This window comes from Oncorhynchus keta, chromosome 10 (assembly GCF_023373465.1).
Source record: "Oncorhynchus keta strain PuntledgeMale-10-30-2019 chromosome 10, Oket_V2, whole genome shotgun sequence".
NCBI lineage: Eukaryota > Metazoa > Chordata > Actinopteri > Salmoniformes > Salmonidae > Oncorhynchus > Oncorhynchus keta.
Genome location: NC_068430.1, coordinates 6,245,020 through 6,268,336, shown reverse-complemented (window position 1 = coordinate 6,268,336; position 23,317 = coordinate 6,245,020). Strand labels below are relative to the sequence as shown.

Sequence of the window (23,317 nt, the reverse complement as noted above, 5' to 3'; positions counted from 1 at the left end):
AGAGACCAGCTACAATAACCTGACTAAAGAGAGAGAGACCAGTTACAACAACCTGATTAAAGAGAGAGAGACCAGCTACAATAACGTGACTAAAGAGAGAGAGACCAGCTACAGCAACCTGACTAAAGAGAGACCAGCAACAATAACCTGACTAAAGAGAGCGAGACCAGCTACAGCAACCTGACTAAAGAGAGAGAGAGACCAGCTACAGCAACCTGACTAAAGAGAGAGAGACCAGCTACAATAACCTGACTAAAGAGAGAGAGACCAGCTACAGCAACCTGACAAAAGAGAGAGAGACCAGCTACAACAAACTGACTAAAGAGAGAGAGACCAGCTACAACAACCTGACTAAAGAGAGAGAGACCAGCTACAATAACCTGACTAAAGAGAGAGAGACCAGTTACAACAACCTGATTAAAGAGAGAGAGACCAGCTACAATAACCTGACTAAAGAGAGAGAGACCAGCTACAATAACCTGATTAAAGAGAGAGAGACCAGCTACAGCAACCTGACTAAAGATAGAGAGACCAGCTACAGCAACCTGACTAAAGAGAGAGAGAGACCAGCTACAACAACCTGACTAAAGAGAGACCAGCTACAGCAACCTGACTAAAGATAGAGAGACCAGTTACAATAACCTGACTAAAGAGAGAGAGACCAGCTACAGCAACCTGACTAAAGAGAGACCAGCAACAATAACCTGACTAAAGAGAGCGAGACCAGCTACAGCAACCTGACTAAAGAGAGAGAGACCAGCTACAGCAACCTGACTAAAGAGAGAGAGACCAGCTACAATAACCTGACTAAAGAGAGAGAGACCAGCTACAGCAACCTGACTAAAGAGAGAGAGCGACCAGCTGAGGCAACCTGACTAAAGAGAGAGAGAGACCAGCTACAACAACCGGACTAAAGAGAGAGACCAGCTACAGCAACCTGACTAAAGATAGAGAGACCAGTTACAATAACCTGACTAAAGAGAGAGAGAGACCAGCTACAATAACCTGACTAAAGAGAGAGAGAGAACAGCTACAGCAACCTGACTAAAGAGAGTGAGACCAGCTACAACAACCTGACTAAAGAGAGAGAGACCAGCTACAACAACCTGACTATAGAGAGAGAGACCAGTTACAATAACCTGACTAAAGAGAGAGAGACCAGCTACAACAACCTGACTAAAGAGAGAGAGACCAGCTACAACAACCTGACTAAAGAGAGAGAGACCAGCTACAACAACCTTACTAAAGAGAGAGAGACCAGCTACAACAACCTGACTAAAGAGAGAGAGACCAGCTACAACAACCTGACTAAAGAGAGAGAGACCAGCTACAACAACCTTACTAAAGAGAGACCAGCTACAACAATCTGACTAAAGAGAGAGAGACCAGCTACAACAACCTGATTAAAGAGAGAGAGACCAGCTACAATAACCTGACTAAAAGAGTGAGACCAGCTACAGCAACCTGACTAAAGAGAGAGAGACCGGCTACAGCAACCTGACTAAAGAGAGAGACCAGCTACAGCAACCTGACTAAAGAGAGAGAGACCAGCTACAATAACATGAATAAAGATAGAGAGACCAGCTTCAGCAACCTTACAAAAGAGAGAGAGACCAGCTACAACAACCTGACTAAAGAGAGAGAGACCAGCTACAACAACCTGACTAAAGAGAGAGAGACCAGTTACAATAACCTGACTAAAGAGAGAGAGACCAGCTACAGCAACCTGACTAAAAGAGAGAGAGACCAGCTACAGCAACCTGACTAAAGAGAGAGAGACCAGCTACAGCAACCTGACTAAAGAGAGAGAGACCAGCTACAATAACCTGACTAAAGAGAGAGAGACCAGTTACAATAACCTGACTAAAGAGAGAGAGACCAGCTACAATAACCTGACTAAAGAGAGAGAGACAAGCTACATCAACCTGACTAAAGAGAGAGAGAGACCAGCTACAACAACCTGACTAAAAGAGAGAGAGAGACCAGCTACAACAACCTGACTAAAGAGAGAGAGACCAGCTACAATAACCTGACTAAAGAGAGAGACCAGCTACAGCAACCTGACTAAAGAGAGACAGAGACCAGCTACAACAACCTGACTAAAGAGAGAGAGAGACCAGCTACAACAACCTGATTAAAGAGAGAGAGACCAGCTACAATAACCTGACTAAAGAGAGAGAGACCAGTTACAACAACCTGATTAAAGAGAGAGAGACCAGCTACAATAACCTGACTAAAGAGAGAGAGACCAGCTACAATAACCTGATTAAAGAGAGAGAGACCAGCTACAGCAACCTGACTAAAGATAGAGAGACCAGCTACAGCAACCTGACTAAGAGAGAGAGAGACCAGCTACAACAACCTGACTAAAGAGAGACCAGCTACAGCAACCTGACTAAAGATAGAGAGACCAGTTACAATAACCTGACTAAAGAGAGAGAGACCAGCTACAGCAACCTGACTAAAGAGAGACCAGCAACAATAACCTGACTAAAGAGAGCGAGACCAGCTACAGCAACCTGACTAAAGAGAGAGAGAGACCAGCTACAGCAACCTGACTAAAGAGAGAGAGACCAGCTACAATAACCTGACTAAAGAGAGAGAGACCAGCTACAGCAACCTGACTAAAGAGAGAGAGAGACCAGCTACAGCAACCTGACTAAAGAGAGAGAGACCATCTACAACAACCGGACTAAAGAGAGAGCGACTAGCTACAGCAACCTGACTAAAAGAGAGAGACCAGTTACAATAACCTGACTAAAGATAGAGAGACCAGCTACAGCAACCTTACAAAAGAGAGCGAGACCAGCTACAACAACCTGACTAAAGAGAGAGAGACCAGCTACAACAACCTGACTAAAGAGAGAGAGACCAGTTACAATAACCTGACTAAAGAGAGAGAGACCAGCTACAACAAACTGACTAAAGAGAGACCAGCTACAACAATCTGACTAAAGAGAGAGAGACAAGCTACAACAACCTGATTAAAAGAGAGAGACCAGCTACAATAACCTGACTAAAGAGAGAGAGACCAGCTACAACAACCTGACTAAAGAGAGACCAGCTACAACAATCTGACTAAAGAGAGAGAGACCAGCTACAACAACCTGATTAAAGAGAGTTGCACAGGGCAGAGTTCAGACCCAGGGGCCCGAGCTTAATGATGAGATTGGAGGGTACTATGGTGTTGAAGGGTGAGCTGTAGTCAATGAACAGCAATTTTACATAGGTATTCCTCTTGTCCAGATGGAATAGTGCAGTGTGATGGCGATTGTGTTGATAAGACATCGGTAGTGTTTTCCTCAGATTTCCTTTATTAAAGTCCTCAACTACAATATAATCGGCCTCAGGATATACGGATTTCAGTTTTCACAAAAAGTCTAGTGTGGTTCCTTGAGAGCCGCCGTGGTAATGGTTTGCCGGTGGCCAGAGTGAATTCTCTCAGGAGGTCATTTGTTTGTGAGTAATTCTAGGTTGGATGAAAAAAAAGGACTTCCTGTATGTTACCACAATCACACCATGAGCAGTTAATCATGAAACATACAGTGCCTTGCAAAAGTATTCACCCTCTTTGACATTTTTATTGATTTTATTATTTAAAAAATCTAATTAAAATTACAGGTTGTAATGCAACAAAATAGGAAAAATGTGAATACTTTCGCAAGCCGCTGTACACCTCCACCTTACTTCCTCTTACTTCTTCTTTACTTCTATCTGCACGATACACCGAGAACCCAGCTGGCTGTACGGACAAAGATAGTATATCCAGAGAGAGCCATGATATCTGGAAGGAGAGCATCGCCTTGAGTTCATATACATAACCCAGATTGAAACATACCAAGCCTGGAATCGACAATGATAATTAACTCCATTTCATTATTGTTGAAGTGAAAAAGTAGCAATCAAATACAATGGAAACGGAGTGATAGTCAGAGTGGATTCCAGTCTACCTAACAGTATAGCAGTGTTTCCCACAGTGTAGTCATCTTTCCAGTACATATGGTATAAGGGAGACAGCCTGTAGTTCCAGTATCTATGAGATACTCACTCTCTTCTAATCTAAATGCTGTAACTGTGACAAGGCATGCGATGTGACAGAGAAGGACTGAGGCAAAATGAAGCCTAATCACTCAACTGACTGGGTTCTAATGAGAACACAACATGACATGAGACCGAGGGGGAGAAATGGAAAGAATAAAATGCTCTAAATGATGTCCTGCATGGAAAACAACTCCAGGAAACCAAATGAGTTACTGTAGTAAATATTCTAAACTTAATTGTGTTTTTGTTGACATTGCCTAAAGCCTGTACTTTTCGTAATGTTGTTGGGGGAACAGGTGATTTCAAATGGAGAGAAACAACAAATCCACTATTTCTCCCAAATCTAAGAAAGATAGACTGATAAAGAGTCAGTTCAAACTGAGGGAAACGGAAACTAATTTCTCAACTGCCAATGTCTTCCATTTTCTGCATCAGTCACTCTCTGCCGTAACAATCTGAAATGGAAAAAGATTTCTGGGTTTCCAATAAATGAGATAAGATGCTTTGGTGAGCAGCTGAACCCCGACTATTCTGTACATCCCTGTTGTAAATCTCTGAAATGAAGGAGCATCCTCTTCTTGTTCCTTTCAGCAGCCCACCATTTTTCCTATGAGCTGGAAACTATATAACGTCACCGTAGCAACTTCTATTCAACTCCCTGGAAAACAGTGGCAGTTGATACCGACTGGACTATCCAGGCTAAATAAAGTGTATCAACCTCAGTGTACTAACCTCAATACAACCACAGTATACCCTCAGTGGCCAGTTTGCCTCCAGAACAGCCTGAATTCTTCGGGCAGTGGCGCTCAATCGTTGCTCAATTGGTATCAAGGGACTAAACGTGCGCTAGGAAAACATTTCCCACATCATTACTCCATCGTCACCAGCCAGCCTGTACCGTTGACACCAGGACGGGGCCATGGACTCACGCTGTTTACACCAAATCCTGACTAGCATGACGCAAAAGGAACCGGGATTCGTCGGACCAGGAAATGTTTTCCCACTTTTCAATTGTCCGGTGTTGATGATGGAGTCTTCTTGTTTTTAGCTGATATGAATGGAACCTGGTGTCATCTGCTGTCAATAGCCCATCTGTGACGTTCTCCTTCGACCTCTCATCAACAAGTTGTTTTCACCCACAGGACTGCAGCTGACTGGATGTTTGTTAGTCTCACCGTTCTCTGTAAACCCTAGACACTGTCGTGCGCGAAAAGCCCAGGAGGCCCTCTGTTTCTGAGTCACTGGAACTGGCGCGTCTGGCATCGCCGATCATACGTTCAAAGTCGCTTAGGTCGTTTTGCCCCATCTAACCTTCAATCTAACAGTAACTGAATGCCTCGATGCCTGTCTGCCTGCTTTATACAGCAAGCCACGTCCACGTGACTCACTGTCTGTAGGAACAAACCATGTTCATGATGGGGTGGTGTACCTAATAAACTGGCCACACTGAGTGTAAACCTCAATAAACAGATTTATTTGTCCAATCTGATTATCATCTCAGTGTCTCAACCTCAATAGTCCCAGAGATGTGTATCTGATGGAACTATATGCCACCTTACCTGAACCGCGTTCACATGTAAATATGTATCAAATGCAGGGGGCTCTAAATTAACACGTATCATTGGCAGCACTGGTGCTCCCAACTTTAAAAAGTTAGGAGCACCAAATGAAATCTAGGAGCACCAGAATTTTTTTTTTTTTGTTGTTTAATTGATTGAGATACTGCCTATATGGGACCTATATGATTTCTAGCTACTTTATGAAGCAAAATGTTGTCCTCTAGAAAATAACATGTACCACTGTAAATACATTAATTAAAAGCTAAAATGTTAATAAATACATTAATAGGAATACCGGGAAAATATACATTTCTAAAAAAAAAAGGGACCCATTTCTCAGATTTGTCTCATTTTAAACAGTATCACCTGAATATTTAGTCACACTTGGTGTTGCACTGTGAGAGGAGATGGTGTTCTGCATGGTGTTTAACGTGGGACTGACAGCTACGTGAAATCGTATATAGAAATCTGTTCATATATCTTCCCCCAGGGAGAACATGCCGTATCTGTTTGCATTTCTTTTGACAAGCACTTAGATATGGATATTTTCACGTTTTCATATTTCTGTCGAATGGGAATGACGTGGAGTTACGTATACTAAGGCATTTGGGAAAATTCCACAGCATAAATAGAGTGGTAAAATAAACCCTAATGCAAATGTGTCAGTGTTGACCAGGACTCTAGACCCCGTGCGATCCCCGGGACCGAGTTTGGGAAATACTGAGAAACTCTCTCAAACTTTTCCAGCTAGTTGGCCGTCATAATTGCACTGATAAACGACGGGGAATTAGTAGCCTGCTCGTCCTTCTGCAGCTTGCCTGCCAAAGCATGCTTGTCCCAACCAACATTCTGACAACTGAATGGGATCTTCCTGCCCGCCCATTCGATTGATGCCAAATACGTTTGATTGACAACTAAGAGATATGTTAACTGTGGATAACAGTTGTTCAAGTTCAGCGTAGCTCGCGAAGTGATTCACATTTCTAGCTACCCAAATGAAAAGGGACAGAGGGATACGAATGTCTTCAACTGAAATGTGTCTTCTGCATTTAACCCCCGACCCCTCTGAGTCAACTGGCAACTGCATCTCTATCTGTAGCCACAGAAAAACAATATGGGGGGTGGGACTCTGTGTAACGGCGTTCTTCGTTTGTCGAAAGAGAGTCGGACCGAAATGCAGCGTGGTGGTTACTCATGTCTTTAATAAATGAAGAGCGATACATGAAATAACTTAATACAAAAGCAAAACAACAAACGGAACGTGAAAACCTAATTACAGCCTATCTGGTGAAACTACACAGAGACAGGAGCAATCACCCACGAAATACAAAGTGAAACCCAGGCTACCTAAATAAGGTTCCCCATCAGAGACAACAAGAATCACCTGACTCTGATTGAGAACCGCCTCAGGCAGCCAAGCCTATACTAGACACACCCCTAATCAACCACAATCCCAATGCCTATAAAAACCCCAATATGACAATACAATAACCCCATGTCACACCCTGGCCTGAACAAATAATTAAAGAAAACACAAAATACTAAGACCAAGGCGTGACAGAACCCCCCCCCCCCTAAGGTGCGGACTCCCGGACGCACCTCAAAACCATAGGGAGGGTCCGGGTGGGCGTCTGTCCATGGTGGCGGTTCCGGCTCGGGACGTGGACCCCACTCCATTAATGTCCTAGTTCCTCCCCTTCGCGTCCTGGGATAATCGACCCTCGCCGCCGACCATGGCCTAATAGTCCTCCCCCAGGACCCCACTGAACTGAGGAGCAGCTCGTGACTGAGGGGCAGCTCGGGACTGAGGGGCAGCTCGGGACTAAGGCAGCTCGGGACTAAGGCAGCTCGGGACTGAGGGGCAGCTCGGGACTGAGGGGCAGCTCGGGACTGAGGGGCAGCTCGGGACTGAGGGGCAGCCCGGAACTGAGGGGAAGCCCAGTACTGAGAGAAAGCCCAGCACTGAGAGGAAGCCCAGTACTGAGATGAATCTCAGGCAGGTAGTAGGCTCCGGTAGATCCTGGCTGGCTGGCGGATCTGGAAGATTCAGGTTGACTAGCAGATCTGGAAGATTCTGGTTGACTGGCAGATCTAGCTGCTCTATGCAGACTGGCAGATCTGGAAGAGACTGGTTGACTGGTAGATCTGGAAGAATCTGGTTGACTGGCAGATCTAGAAGATCATGGCTGACTGGCGGATCTAGCTGCTCTATGCAGACTGGCAGCTCCTTGCAGACTGGCAGCTCCTTGCAGACTGACAGCTCCTTGCAGACTGACAGCTTCTGCAGACTGGCAGCTCTTTGAAGACTGACCGCCATGCTCCATGTAGGCTGACAGCTCCTTGCAGACTGACAGCTCCTTGCAGACTGACAGCTTCTTGCAGACTGGCAGCTCTTTGAAGACTGACAGCTCTGGCTGCTTCTTGCAGACTGACAGCTCTGGCTGCTTCATACAGACTGACAGCTCTGGCTGCTTCATACAGACTGACAGCTCTGGCTGCTCCATGCAGGCTGACAGCTCTGACTGCTTCATACAGACTGACAGCTCTGGCTGCTTTATGCAGACTGACAGCTCTGACTGCTCCATGCACCCCCAAATATTTGGGGGTGACTTTCGGGTTTCGCTCTGCGCCGTCGTGTCTTTCTTTTCGACTCCATTCTCCTATAGCCCTCTTCGCACTGCTCCAGCGAATCCCAGGCGGGCTCCGGCTCTCTCTCTGGGTCGACCGTCCACCTGTCTATTTCTTCCCACGTCGTATACTCCAAGCTTCTGCTGTCCATAACGTCCTCCCTTCGCAGCTCCAGCTGCCTGTTACCACGCCACTCGGTCCGTGTGTGGTGGGTGATTCTGTAACGGCGTTCTTCGTTTGTCGAAAGAGAGTCGGACCGAAATGCAGCGTGGTGGTTAATCATGACTTTAATGAATAAAGTGACACATGAAATAACTTCTACAAATACAAAACAACAAACGGAACGTGAAATCTAATTACAGCCTATCTGGTGAAACTACACAGAGACAGGAACAATCACCCACGAAATACACAGAGAAACCCCGGCTACCTAAATATGGTTCCCAATCAGAGACAACGAGAATCACCTGACTCTGATTGAGAACCGCCTCAGGCAGCCAAGCCTATACAACACCCCTACTCAGCCGCAATCCCAAATACTACAAACCCCAATACGAAAATACAATATATAAACCCATGTCACACCCTGGCCTGACCAAATATATAACGAAAACACAAAATACAATGACCAAGGCGTGACAAACATGTGAACTTTTATGTGCCTAAATAACATAGCCACAGAAAAAGGCAGGAATCTTCCCCCTAGCCATGATTGGCTGAGATAATGAATGGGCTGGACATGCCGAGAGATGAGTTCAGATTGGTCTGCCATATGGCATGCTTCTGTCTATAACATCAAATCAAATCAAATGTTATTTGTGCTGAACGCAACAGGTGTTGTACCTTACCGTGATACTTTACAAGCCCTTAACCAACAATGCAGTTGAAGAAAAAGAGTAAAGAAAATGAAAAGTAACAATAAAATAACATTAATGAGGCTATATACAGGGGTTTCCGGTACCGATGTGTGGGGGTATTACTTAGTCGAGGTGATTGAGGTAATATCTAGATGTAGGTAGGGGTAAAGTGAATATGCAAAGTTATAAAAAGCAAGTAGCAGCAGCAGCACACAAAACAATTATAATAAAAATAAATGGGAGGTCAATGCAAATAGTCTGGGTAGCCATTTGATTAGCCCTTTAAGGGGTAGAAGCTGTTAAGATCCCTTTTGGACCTAGGCTTGGCACTCCGGTACCGCTTGCCGTGCGGTAGCAGAGAGAACAGTCTATGACTTGGGTGACTGGAGTCTTTGACAATTTTTGGGCTTTCCTCTGACACCGCCTAGTATATACTGTAGGTCCTGGATGGCAGGAAGCTTGGCCCCAGTGATGTACTGCGCTGTACGCACTCCCCTCTGTAGCGCCTTACGGTCGGATGCCAGGCAGTTGCCATACCAGGCGGTGATGCAACTGGTCAGGATGCTCTCGACGGTGCAGCGGTGGAACTTTTTGAGGATCTGGGGACCAACGCCAAATCTTTTCAGTTTCCTGAGGGGAGACTGTTCACAACATTCTTGGTGTGCCCTATTCACGACATTCTTGGTGTGTTTGGACCATGATAGTTTGTTGGTGATGTGGACACCAAGGAACTTGAAGCTCTCAACCTGCTCCACTACAGCCTCGTCGGTGAGAATGGGGAAGTGCTTGGCCCTACTTTTCCTGTAGTCCACAATCATCTCCTTTGTCTTAATCAGGCCTACCACTGTTGAGTCGTCGACAAACTTAATGATGGTGTTGGAGTTGTGCTTGGCCACGCAGTAATGGGTGAACAGGGAATACAGGAGGGGACTAAGCACGCACCCCTGAGGGGCCACCGTGTTGAGGATTAGCTTTGCAGATGTGTTGTTGCCCACCCTTACCACCTGGACGCGGCCCGTCGGGAAGTCCAGGATCCAGTTGCACAGGGAGGTGTTTAGTCCCAGGGTCTTTAGTTTTGTGATGAGCTTTTGAAGGACTACGCTGAGCTGTCGTCAATGAACAGCATTCTCATATAGGTGTTCCTTTTTGTCCCGGTGGGAAAGGGCAGTGTGGAGTATTTGTATTTATTATGGATCTACATTAGTTGCTGCCAAGGCCTCGCCTACTCTCCCTGGGTTCCAGCAAAATTAAGGCAGTTATACAATTTAAAAAACATTACAATACATTCACAGATTTCACAACACACTGAGATTGTGTCATCTGTGGTTTTGTTGGGGCGGTATGCGAATTGGAGTGGTTCTAGGGTTTCTGGGATGATGATGTTGATGTGAGCCATGACCAGCCTTTAAAAGCACTTCATGGCTACAGACGTGAGTGCTACAGGTCGGTAGTCATTTAGGCAGGTAACATTGGTGTGCTTGGGCACAGGGACTATTATGTACACTATAACATGAGCTGCTCAGTATGTGAAGATAATCCTTGCTACTTTGGCCTTTTTGAAATATTTAACATTAGCCAAGGAGCACTGAAAAAGTGTTGCTACAGCTCTCAACAATATCAGTGCCCTGAATTTAGTTATCGACAAAGATCAGTGGACAAAAAGTTGTGATGGACTACTTCCTGCACGTGCGGGCCAAACAAGCTGTACAAACAATACGGAAACGACACAGGATGTCTTACTTAGTTAAGGTGGTTTCAGGATGTCTTACTACGGTCCTAAATGGCACCCTATTCCCTATGTCGTGCATCATTTTTGATTGAGGCTCTGGTCAAAAGTAGTGCACTATAAAGGGAATAGGGTTCCATAGGGCTCTGGTCTAAAGTAGTGCACTATATAGGAAATAGGGTTCCATAGGGCTCTGGTCAAAAGTAGTGCACTATATAGGGAATAGGGTTCCGTAGGGCTCTGGTCTAAAGTAGTGCACTATATAAGGAATAGGGTTCCATAGGGCTCTGGTCTAAAGTAGTGCACTATATAGGGAATAGGGTTCCATAGGGCTCTGGTCTAAAGTAGTGTACTATATAGGGGATAGGGTTCCATAGGGCTCTGGTCTAAAGTAGTGCACTATATAGGGAATAGGGTTCCATAGGGCTCTGGTCTAAAGTAGTGTACTATATAGGGAATAGGGTTCCATAGGGCTCTGGTCTAAAGTAGTGCACTATATAGGGAATAGGGTTCCATAGGGCTCTAGTCTAAAGTAGTGCACTATAAAGGGAAAAGGGTGCCATTTGGGAAACAACTAGAGTTTTAAGCTGTGGATATGGTCTCTTTACGTTCTTCTATGGGCTTCAGTTTCAAACACAACTGGTTTCAGTCTGAAGCGTTCATCCACGTATAGAGGTAAGAGTCTAGCTACATTTTCAGACATTATACATGTCTATTTTTTTCAGAAAGTCATTTTCGTTGGAAGTGAAAGTGTTCTGTCAGCTAGCTAGCGAACGTTACGTATACGATCTGTGTAGTAATATTATTTGTATCTCAGAAATACATCTGCCTTTCTTGTTATAGCCTAATGTTAGCTAGCTATCTAACACTGAACCTAGTTGGTTAGCTTTAGCTACCTGCAGGTTCATACTACAGCATGTCCTGCATGGTGGCTAGCTATGACACTGCTGAACGCTGCTGAATAGGTGGAGACAAAGAAGAGGTCTCCGGTAGTTGTACCAAAACATTCGAGGGACATTTTCTCAAAAGTGGGGTTACAAGTATATCAACTTTCAGAAGCATAAAAACAGTCTCAATGTTCCTCAACTGTATGATATATCATTTTGTAGCTCTGACTCTCTACTTTTATCCAATGTAAATAACACAACTTCAAATTTTGCAACATCAGACCGAATCGAGGTGGTCGATCTGTTTGTATCATATCTGCAAAGTAGCCAGTTCCACTTCAAACATATACTCATCACCACACTGTAATTAAAGGAGCTATGTTCTGCATGGTATTTAAACACACAGTAACAAGTAGTTTCATCAGCCGATGATTGTCAAGCAAATAACTGCCGGTCTCACGGTGACCGTTAATTAACATCAACACATGTATCATCTCCTGGCTTCCACACACAGCCTACAAGCCACTGATGCAGACCTTTGGTCTCACGGTGACCGTTAATTAACATCAACACATGTATCATCTCCTGGCTTCCACACACAGCCTACAAGCCACTGATGCAGACCTTTGAAACATCTACATTTTATCCATGTAAATCCATGTAATTTAGTCCACATCTTCACAATAAATCCATTATTTATTTAGACCGGTCTAAAGAAGCATGATATGAAGAAACTGTAGTCTATTTCAGAACAGAATAGCATACTCTGAGTTGTCCTTATGTCAGGTCCGGATCTGGCTATGCCATATGGCTACACTAGTTCATTTAACAGACAAGATTTGCTTAGAATTCCGTGGCATTATTTTATATTATTTTATATTATTTTATAGAATACAATTGAACAAAGGTGAATAAAATAGAATGGATTTTGTCTCCAAATGATTTGAGGGACATGCGGCTATCCTTTCTTGATCAGTTAATAGGTAATAGGTATTCTTATATGCTTCATTTAGAGTTATTAATGTAACTTTAGTTGTTCCACAAACCTTAGGTTATATGTTTTGATTTGTAATACATTGTAAGGCTGCATGATGCGACTAATGATGATTTGAAAAAAGTAACTTGAAAGGCATGAGCTCAGCTTTGTTTTTTTGCACAGGCTGTACACACTTCATCAGTCTCTCATTCACAATTTGACAAGCACTTGATAATATAATAATAATAATAATAATAATAATATAATAATAGTGCCTTGAATTTCTCTGCGGTATCCCCGTTGTTCCAATCTCCCTGAGTGCTGCGTGCTCTCACTCACATGGCTCTCCATCACGTGATCGGGAGTTTCTCACAGGCTACAAGTGAAGACAGACACTTAGGGGACGTGCAGGTCCTTATCCAATTCCGAGGTGCATATTGAAGATATTGGAAGAACTGTCGACATTAACTTTTCGTCAGCCAACAAGATGAGTAGGCCTAACAAACAGCAAGAGCACTAGCCTATGTCAATCTACTATCCCCCATAGTACTGTACAAAGGTCAACCTATTATATTCTGTGCGAGAAATAAATATTCCAAACATAGTCTGGGACAGTGGTAGGATGTGATAGATCCCAAATGAATGCACCACACATTCCAAACATGTGTTATGCAATGTGGCTGACGCAACAGATCAGAACATTTAGCTTAAAATAGTGATGAACTATTAGACTATTTCTTCACATTATAAGCGCAGCAATGCGAACACAGCAGTAGGCTATAAATGTTCCATTTGTTATGAGTGCAAATGTTCCATTAGCGGAAAACACCATTATCAAAAGTGACTGCAAATACAATTATACATGTAATGCTTTTATAATATAGGCGCATTTTTATGGTGAAACTCACACGCTGCTAATACTGTATATGCCAGTTAGGATCTATACCCCTTGTAAAGTGGATTAATGTGCTTAATATGAAGAAGTTATTTGGACACTTTAGTTGTGATACAAACCTCATCAAAACATATAGGCCTATGGGCTAGAATACATGAGGTGTGCGACTATGATTAGAAAAAGTCACAAAAGGCACTGGGCATAATTCACAAGTGATAATATACAAGTGATAGGCTAATATTGTCACCCATCCGACTATTCTTGATTTCATCTTCTCTTGACATATTGTAAAGCCTAGTGGTTAGAGCGTTGGACTAGTAACCGGAAGGTTGCACGTTCAAACCCACGAGCTGACAAGGTACAAATCTGTCGTTCTGCCCCTGAACAGGCAGTTAACCCACTGTTCCCAGGCCGTCATTGAAAATAAGAATATGTTCTTAACTGACTTGCCTGGTTAAATAAAGGTAAAATAAAAACATTTAAAAAAATCCTTGGGGTGGGAAATTGGGTTTATGGTATTATGATATTGAAGTAATGTATGATGTTGCCAGTACGGTTGATGTTTCATGGAAGTCTCCAGGATACCCAAATGCAAATTCTCTTCAGAATGAATCCTCTGATACCTCTGTTTTCTTGTATGATTGCATAGCCAATAGAAATGTTGTGCAACATGAGCTCATGGGCTCTCATGAAGTGTTTGATTTGATTTTCGATTACATTTGCATTGATGTCAGAGTGATTAGAGGGACAATAGAGTGCTGAGTATTTAAACCCAGAATTTCATCTCAAATTCAACATTTCACCGTTAAATTCGGACTGTATCCCGAGGCAAGTTTAGTAGACTACTAATGACCATCAGCAGCATCCGAGCTTGGGGATGCCTAATTACTGCGACTAAACGGTCAAGTGAAATTTGACTGCCTTCATGACTCGTGACTGCCGTTTGGCGGTAATACAGTCACCGCAACAGCCCTAGTAACAACACACTGTAATTATACCACTTCACAATTAGCCTCGGGATACAGTCCGAATTTAACGGTGAAATGTTGAATTTGAGATGAAATTCTGGGTTTAAATACAAGCTGGTGCTAGTCTAGAGGATTCCATTTTAAATCACAATGAACATTATACTTCTTCAAATATTACATCTTATGACATTCAGCACCGTGAGAAAGTTACACGGCTCTCTTTTATCATAAGGAGTTAGGTAGTATTTCTGTACAGCAGTCAATGTTTAATGGGTCCTTTGTGTAGCTGGTGTATAGAGTCAGGTGCAGGACAGCAGATATGAGTAATCAACGTACTTTACTCAAAAATAAACCAAAATACAAAGCAACAATGCCAGCCACAATAACGGACCAATGTACAATGAACAATCACTCACAAACCAACATGGGGGGGAACAGAGGGTTAAATAATGAACAAGTAAGTTGGGGATTGAAACCAGGTGTGTAAGACAAAGACAAAACAAATGGAAAATGAAAAGTGGATCAGCGATGGCTAGAAGGCCGGTGACGTCGACCGCCGAACGCCGCTCGAACAAGGAGAGGGACCGACTTCGGTGGCAGTCGTGACACAAGGCTTTGGAAGAACCGAACACAGTATTCTCTCACAATGGCTGAAGAAAGTAGAACTGCTGTATGTTTGTTTCCCCCCCAGCAGGTCTTCTTTCTTCAGCAGTTGTGTGAGAATACAGTGTTATGTTCTTCCAAAGCCTTGTGTCACGACTTCCGCCGAAGTCGGTCCCTCTCCTTGTTCCTTGTTGCATTTGTTTTGTCTTTGTTATACACAGCTGGTTTCAATCCCGCAATTACTTGTTCATCAAGCTAATTCCAGTTATCATCGTAGAACGCTTTGCAATATGCACAGTAAATAAGAGGCGAAGCAGCGTGCACGGCCAGGGAGTATGAGCAGCAGAATACAGACTCCCCATCATCTTCATCTACACGCTTTAGTTTACACCCATCCAGGCCCAACCAGCATGGAGAACCTTTAGTTTACACCCATCCAGGCCCAACCAGCAGGGAGAACCTTTTAGTTTACACCCATCCAGGCCCAATCAGCAGGGAGAACCTTTAGTTTACACCCATCCAGGCCCAACCAGCAGGGAGAACCTTTTAGTTTACACCCATCCAGGCCCAATCAGCAGGGAGAACCTTTTAGTTCACACCCATCCAGGCCCAATCAGCAGGGAGAACCTTTTAGTTTACACCCATCCAGGCCCAATCAGCAGGGAGAACCTTTAGTTTACACCCATCCAGGCCCAACCAGCAGGGAGAACCTTTTAGTTTACACCCATCCAGGCCCAATCAGCAGGGAGAACCTTTAGTTTACACCCATCCAGGCCCAATCAGCAGGGAGAACCTTTAGTTTACACCCATCCAGGCCCAACCAGCATGGAGAACCTTTAGTTTACACCCATCCAGGCCCAATCAGCAGGGAGAACCTTTAGTTTACAACCATCCAGGCCCAATCAGCAGGGAGAAACGTTTAGTTTACAACCATCCAGGCCCAATCAGCAGGGAGAACCTTTAGTTTTTTAGTTTACACCCATCCAGGCCCAATCAGCAGGGAGAACCTTTAGTTTACACCCATCCAGGCCCAATCAGCAGGGAGAACCTTTAGTTTACACCGATCCAGGCCCAACCAGCATGGAGAACCTTTAGTTTACACCCATACAACCATCCAGGCCCAATCAGCAGGGAGAACCTTTAGTTTACACCCATCCAGGCCCAACCAGCAGGGAGAACCTTTTAGTTTACACCCATCCAGGCCCAATCAGCAGGGAGAACCTTTAGTTTACACCCATCCAGGCCCAACCAGCAGGGAGAACCTTTAGTTTACACCCATCCAGGCCCAATCAGCAGGGAGAACCTTTAGTTTACACCCATCCAGGCCCAATCAGCAGGGAGAAACCTTTAGTTTACAACCATCCAGGCCCAATCAGCAGGGAGAAACGTTTAGTTTACAACCATCCAGGCCCAATCAGCAGGGAGAAACGTTTAGTTTACACCCATCCAGGCCCAATCAGCAGGGAGAACCTTTAGTTTACACCCATCCAGGCCCAATCAGCAGGGAGAACCTTTTAGTTTACACCCATCCAGGCCCAATCAGCAGGGAGAACATTTAGTTTACACCCATCCAGGCCCAATCAGCAGGGAGAACCTTTAGTTTACACCCATCCAGGCCCAATCAGCAGGGAGAACCTTTAGTTTACACCCATCCAGGCCCAACCAGCAGGGAGAACATTTTAATTTACACCCATCCAGGCCCAATCAGCAGGGAGAACCTGACAGAGAGTTTACAAAATGACCATCCAGGCCCAATCAGCAGGGAGAAACTAGAGAGTTTAGTTTACAGAGAGACACCAGAGCCCAGATCAGCAGGGAGAAACAGTTTACACCCATCCAGGCCCAATCAGCAGGGAGAACCACCAGAGAGAGATTAGTTTACACCCATCCAGGCCCAATCAGCAGGGAGAACCTTTTAGTGAAGACCCATCCAGAGCCCAATCAGCAGGGAGAACAGAGACACCCATCCAGAGATAGACAGGGAGAAGAGTAGAGACACCCATCCAGTCCCAACCAGAGGGAGAACAGATTTAGACCCATCCAGGCCCAACCAGCAGAGAGAGAACCTTTAGACAGATCCAGTCCCAACCAGAGGGAGATTTACACCCATCCAGGCCCAAGAGCAGAGAGAACCAGAGTTTACACCAGAGAGACCCAACCAGCAGGGAGAAGAAGTTTAGAGACCAGTCCCAACCAGAGATGAAGACCAGAGCGAAAGATTTACAGAGAGACCAGAGCCCACCAGAGAGATAGACTTAGTTTACAGACCATCCAGAAAGAGACCAGAGAGAGAAGACCAGGAGAGAGACATTTTAATTTACAGAGACCCAGAGAGATAGACCAACCAGCAGGGAGAACAGAAGACACCAGAGAGAGATAGACTCAGCAGAGAGAACGCAGAGAGATAGAGACAAGAAGAAACAGCAAAATGACAGACCAGAGAAAGAGACTAGAGAGAGAGACCAGAGAGACCAGAGAGAGATAGACTAGAGAGAGAGAGAGAGCAGAGAGACACCAGAGAGAGATAGACTAGAGAGAGAGAGAGAGAGCAGAGAGACACCAGAGAGAGATAGACTAGAGAGAGAGAGAGAGAGCAGAGAGACACCAGAGAGAGATAGACTAGAGAGAGAGAGAGAGCAGAGAGATAGAGACAAGAGAGAAAGAGACCAGAGAGATGAAGACCAGAGCGAAAGAGACTAGAGAGAGACCAGAGAGACACCAGAGAGAGATAGACTAGAGAGAGAGAGAGAGAGCAGAGAGAGGAAGAGAACTGTGAGCTATGGAGAGCCAGCGAGAAAGATACCAGGGAGAGACCAGAGACATACCAGAGAGACCAGAGACATACCAGAGAGACCAGAGACATACCAGAAAGACCAGAGACATACCAGAGAGACCAGATACATACCACAGAGACAAGAGACATACCAGAGAGACCAGTGACATACGAGAGAGACCAGAGACATACCAGAGAGACCAGAGACATACCAGAGAGACCAGAGACATACCAGAGAGACCAGAGACATAGAGAGAGACCAGTGAGATGAAGACCAGAGAAATAAAGAGACATACCGGAGAGACCAGTGGTTGATACCAGAGACCAGAGACATACCAGAGAGATCCAGAGACATACCAGAGAGACCAGAGACATAGGCCTGCTCTTCAGAGAGACCTGACACTGAGACATACCAGAGAGACCAGAGACATACCACAGAGACAAGAGACACTACCAGAGAGACCAGATACATACCACAATTAAAGACAAGTAAATTAAAGACACTACCAGAGAGACCAGAGACATACCAGAGAGACCAGAGACATACCAGAAAGACCAGAGACATACCAGAGAGACCAGAGACATACCAGAAAGACCAGAGACATACCAGAGAGACCAGATACATACCACAGAGACAAGAGACATACCAGAGAGACCAGTGACATACCAGAGAGACCAGAGACATACCAGAGAGACCAGAGACATACCAGAGAGACCAGAGACATACCAGAGAGACCAGAGAGACCAGAGAGAGAGACCTGAGATGAGCAGCCAGACAGTAAAGAAACTCAGTAGTGTACCTGGGATACTCTGTCTCCTGGAGGTCAGGGAATTGTCTGTCCCTTGTGAGTCCTTGTTCCCTTTAGAGTAAGGACCATCATCTGGAAGGAAGGGGGAGAAAACAGGGCTATTATAGGCCTGCGTCTCAGATAGCACCCTATTCCCTATGTAGTGCACTACTGTTGACCATGGCCCAACATAACCAATTCCAAATGTAGTGCACTGCTTTTGACTGGAGTCCATCCTAATCCTGTGTAGTGCACTACTTTTTTAGCCCATCCTTGACTGCACTATTATGTAGTGCACTACATGAGGAATATCGTGCTTTTTGAGACACAGACATTAGGAAGCAGGCTATCTACTGGCCCATTAGACTACATGGTGGTGACATGAGATAGACGGCCAGATGTCGAATGGTGGAGCACTATAGGTGCACTATAGGTGCTGCTATTTCAGCAGCGTAGCCTAGTGGTTAGAGCGTTGGACTAGTAACCGGAAGGTTGCGAGTTCAAACCCCCGAGCTGCGAGGTACAAATCTGTCGTTCTGCCCCTGAACAGGCAGTTAACCCACTGTTCCCAGGCCGTCATTGAAAATAAGAATATGTTCTTAACTGACTTGCCTGGTTAAATAAAGGTAAAATAAAAAAATAAAAATAAATCCTTGGGGTGGGAAATTGGGTTTATGGTATTATGATATTGAAGTAATGTATGATGTTGCCAGTACGGTTGATGTTTCATGGAAGTCTCCAGGATACCCAAATGCAAATTCTCTTCAGAATAAAACCTCTGATACTATTCTCTTCAGATTAAACCTCAGACACAACTCTCTTCAGATTAAACCTCTGACACTACTCTCTTCAGATTAAACCTCTGACACTACTCTCTTCAGATTAAACCTCTGACACTACTCTCTTCAGATTAAACCTCTGACACTACTCTCTTCAGATTAAACCTCTGACACTACTCTCTTCAGATTAAACCTCTGACACTACTCTCTTCAGATTAAACCTCTGACACTACTCTCTTCAGATTAAACCTCTGACACTACTCTGTTCAGATTAAACCTCTGACACTACTCTCTTCAGATTAAACCTCTGACACTACTCTCTTCAGATTAAACCTCTGACACTACTCTCTTCAGATTAAACCTCTGACACTACTCTCTTCAGATTAAACCTCTGACACTACTCTCTTCAGATTAAACCTCTGACACTACTCTCTTCAGATTAAACCTCTGACACTACTCTCTTCAGATTAAACCTCTGACACTACTCTCTACAGATTAAACCTCTGACACTAATCTCTACAGATTAAACCTCTGACACTAGTCTCTTCAGATTAAACCTCTGACACTAATCTCTACAGATTAAACCTCTGACACTACTCTCTTCAGATTAAACCTCTGACACTAGTCTCTTCAGATTAAACCTCTGACACTAATCTCTACAGATTAAACCTCTGACACTACAGATTAAACTACTCTCTTCAGATTAAACCTCTGACACTACTCTCTTCAGATTAAACCTCGGACACTACTCTCTTCAGATTAAACCTCTGACACTAATCTCTTCAGATTAAACCTCTGACACTACTCTCTTCAGATTAAACCTCGGACACTACTCTCTTCAGATTAAACCTCGGACACTACTCTCTTCAGATTAAACCTCGGACACTACTCTCTACAGATTAAACCTCGGACACTACTCTCTTCAGATTAAACCTCGGACACTACTCTCTACAGATTAAACCTCTGACACTACTCTCTTCAGATTAAACCTCTGACACTAATCTCTACAGATTAAACCTCTGACACTACTCTCTTCAGATTAAACCTCGGACACTAATCTCTACAGATTAAACCTCGGACACTACTCTCTTCAGATTAAACCTCGGACACTACTCTCTTCAGATTAAACCTCGGACACTACTCTCTTCAGATTAAACCTCTGACACTACTCTCTTCAGATTAAACCTCTGACACTACTCTCTTCAGATTAAACCTCGGACACTAATCTCTACAGATTAAACCTCTGACACTAATCTCTTCAGATTAAACCTCTGACACTAATCTCTTCAGATTAAACCTCTGACACTAGTCTCTTCAGATTAAACCTCTGACACTAGTCTCTTCAGATTAAACCTCTGACACTACTCTCTTCAGATTAAACCTCGGACACTAGTCTCTTCAGATTAAACCTCTGACACTACTCTCTTCAGATTAAACCTCTGACACTACTCTCTTCAGATTAAACCTCTGACACTAGTCTCTTCAGATTAAACCTCGGACACTACTCTCTTCAGATTAAACCTCTGACACTACTCTCTTCAGATTAAACCTCTGACACTACTCTCTTCAGATTAAACCTCTGACACTACTCTCTTCAGATTAAACCTCGGACACTAATCTCTACAGATTAAACCTCTGACACTAATCTCTACAGATTAAACCTCTGACACTACTCTCTTCAGATTAAACCTCAGACACTACTCTCTTCAGATTAAACCTCTGACACTACTCTCTTCAGATTAAACCTCTGACACTACTCTCTTCAGATTAAACCTCGGACACTAATCTCTTCAGATTAAACCTCGGACACTACTCTCTTCAGATTAAACCTCTGACACTACTCTCTTCAGATTAAACCTCTGACACTACTCTCTTCAGATTAAACCTCGGCCACTAATCTCTCAGATTAAACCTCGGACACTCTCTTCAGATTAAACCTCTGACACTAATCTCTTCAGATTAAACCTCGGACACTACTCTCTTCAGATTAAACCTCTGACACTACTCTCTTCAGATTAAACCTCTGACACTACTCTCTCTACAGATTAAACCTCTGACACTAATCTCTTCAGATTAAACCTCTGACACTAGTCTCTTCAGATTAAACCTCGGACACTATCTCTCTTCAGATTAAACCTCTGACACTACTCTCTTCAGATTAAACCTCTGACACTTCAGATTCTCTACAGATTAAACCTCTGACACTAATCTCTTCAGATTAAACCTCTGACACTAATTCTCTTCAGATTAAACCTCTGACACTACTCTCTTCAGATTAAACCTCGGACACTAATCTCTTCAGATTAAAACACTAATCTGACACTACTCTCTTCAGATTAAACCTCTGACACTAATCTCTTCAGATTAAACCTCTGACACTAATCTCTTCAGATTAAACCTCGGACACTAATCTCTTCAGATTAAACCTCTGACACTACTCTCTTCAGATTAAACCTCGGACACTAATCTCTTCAGATTAAACCTCTGACACTAATCTCTCAGATTAAACCTCTGACACTATCTCTTCAGATTAAACCTCTGACACTACTCTCTACAGATTAAACCTCTGACACTACTCTCTTCAGATTAAACCTCTGACACTACCTCTCTTCAGATTAAACCTCTGACACTACTCTCTTCAGATTAAACCTCTGACACTAGTCTCTTACAGATTAAACCTCTGACACTAATCTCTACAGATTAAACCTCTGACACTAATCTCTACAGATTAAACCTCTGACACTAATCTCTTCAGATTAAAAACTACTCTCTTCAGATTAAACCTCACTACTCTCTTCAGATTAAACCTCTGACACTAATCTCTTCAGATTAAACCTCAGACACTACTATCTCTTCAGATTAAACCTCTCTCTACAGATTAAACCTCTGACACTAGTCTCTTCAGATTAAACCTCTGACACTAATCTCTACAGATTAAACCTCTGACACTACTCTCTTCAGATTAAACCTCTGACACTAATCTCTTCAGATTAAACCTCTGACACTAATCTCTACAGATTAAACCTCGGACACTAATCTCTTCAGATTAAACCTCTGACACTAATCTCTTCAGATTAAACCTCGGACACTAATCTCTTCAGATTAAACCTCGGACACTACTCTCTACAGATTAAACCTCGGACACTAATCTCTTCAGATTAAACCTCGGACACTAATCTCTTCAGATTAAACCTCTGACACTAATCTCTTCAGATTAAACCTCTGACACTAATCTCTTCAGATTAAACCTCTGACACTAATCTCTTCAGATTAAACCTCTGACACTAATCTCTTCAGATTAAACCTCTGACACTAATCTCTTCAGATTAAACCTCGGACACTACTCTCTACAGATTAAACCTCTGACACTAATCTCTACAGATTAAACCTCTGACACTAATCTCTTCAGATTAAACCTCTGACACTAATCTCTTCAGATTAAACCTCTGACACTACTCTCTTCAGATTTCTGACAAACCAGATTAAACCTCTGACACTAATCTCTTCAGATTAAATTAAACCTCTGATTAAACTACTCTCTTCAGATTAAACCTCTGACACTAATCTCTACAGATTAAACCTCTGACACTACTCTCTACAGATTAAACCTCTGACACTACTCTCTACAGATTAAACCTCGGACACTAATCTCTTCAGATTAAACCTCTGACACTACTCTCTACAGATTAAACCTCGGACACTAATCTCTACAGATTAAACCTCGGACACTAATCTCTTCAGATTAAACCTCTGACACTACTCTCTACAGATTAAACCTCAGACACTAGTCTGTTCAACGGCCTGTTCCTGTGTTCTGAAGTCCTACATGAGGACACA

The 23,317-nt window shown here is 43.7% G+C and overlaps 1 protein-coding gene across 1 annotated transcript in view; it reads right to left on the bottom strand.

Moving 5' to 3' along the window:
* LOC118378225 (glutamate receptor-interacting protein 2-like) overlaps positions 1–23,317 on the bottom strand; it is a 185,390-nt gene that overhangs the window by 148,941 nt on the left and 13,132 nt on the right. The window contains exon 2 of the mRNA XM_052528611.1: positions 18,714–18,794. Coding sequence (XP_052384571.1) covers positions 18,714–18,794 — 81 coding nt within the window. The remainder of the gene's footprint in view (positions 1–18,713; positions 18,795–23,317) is intronic.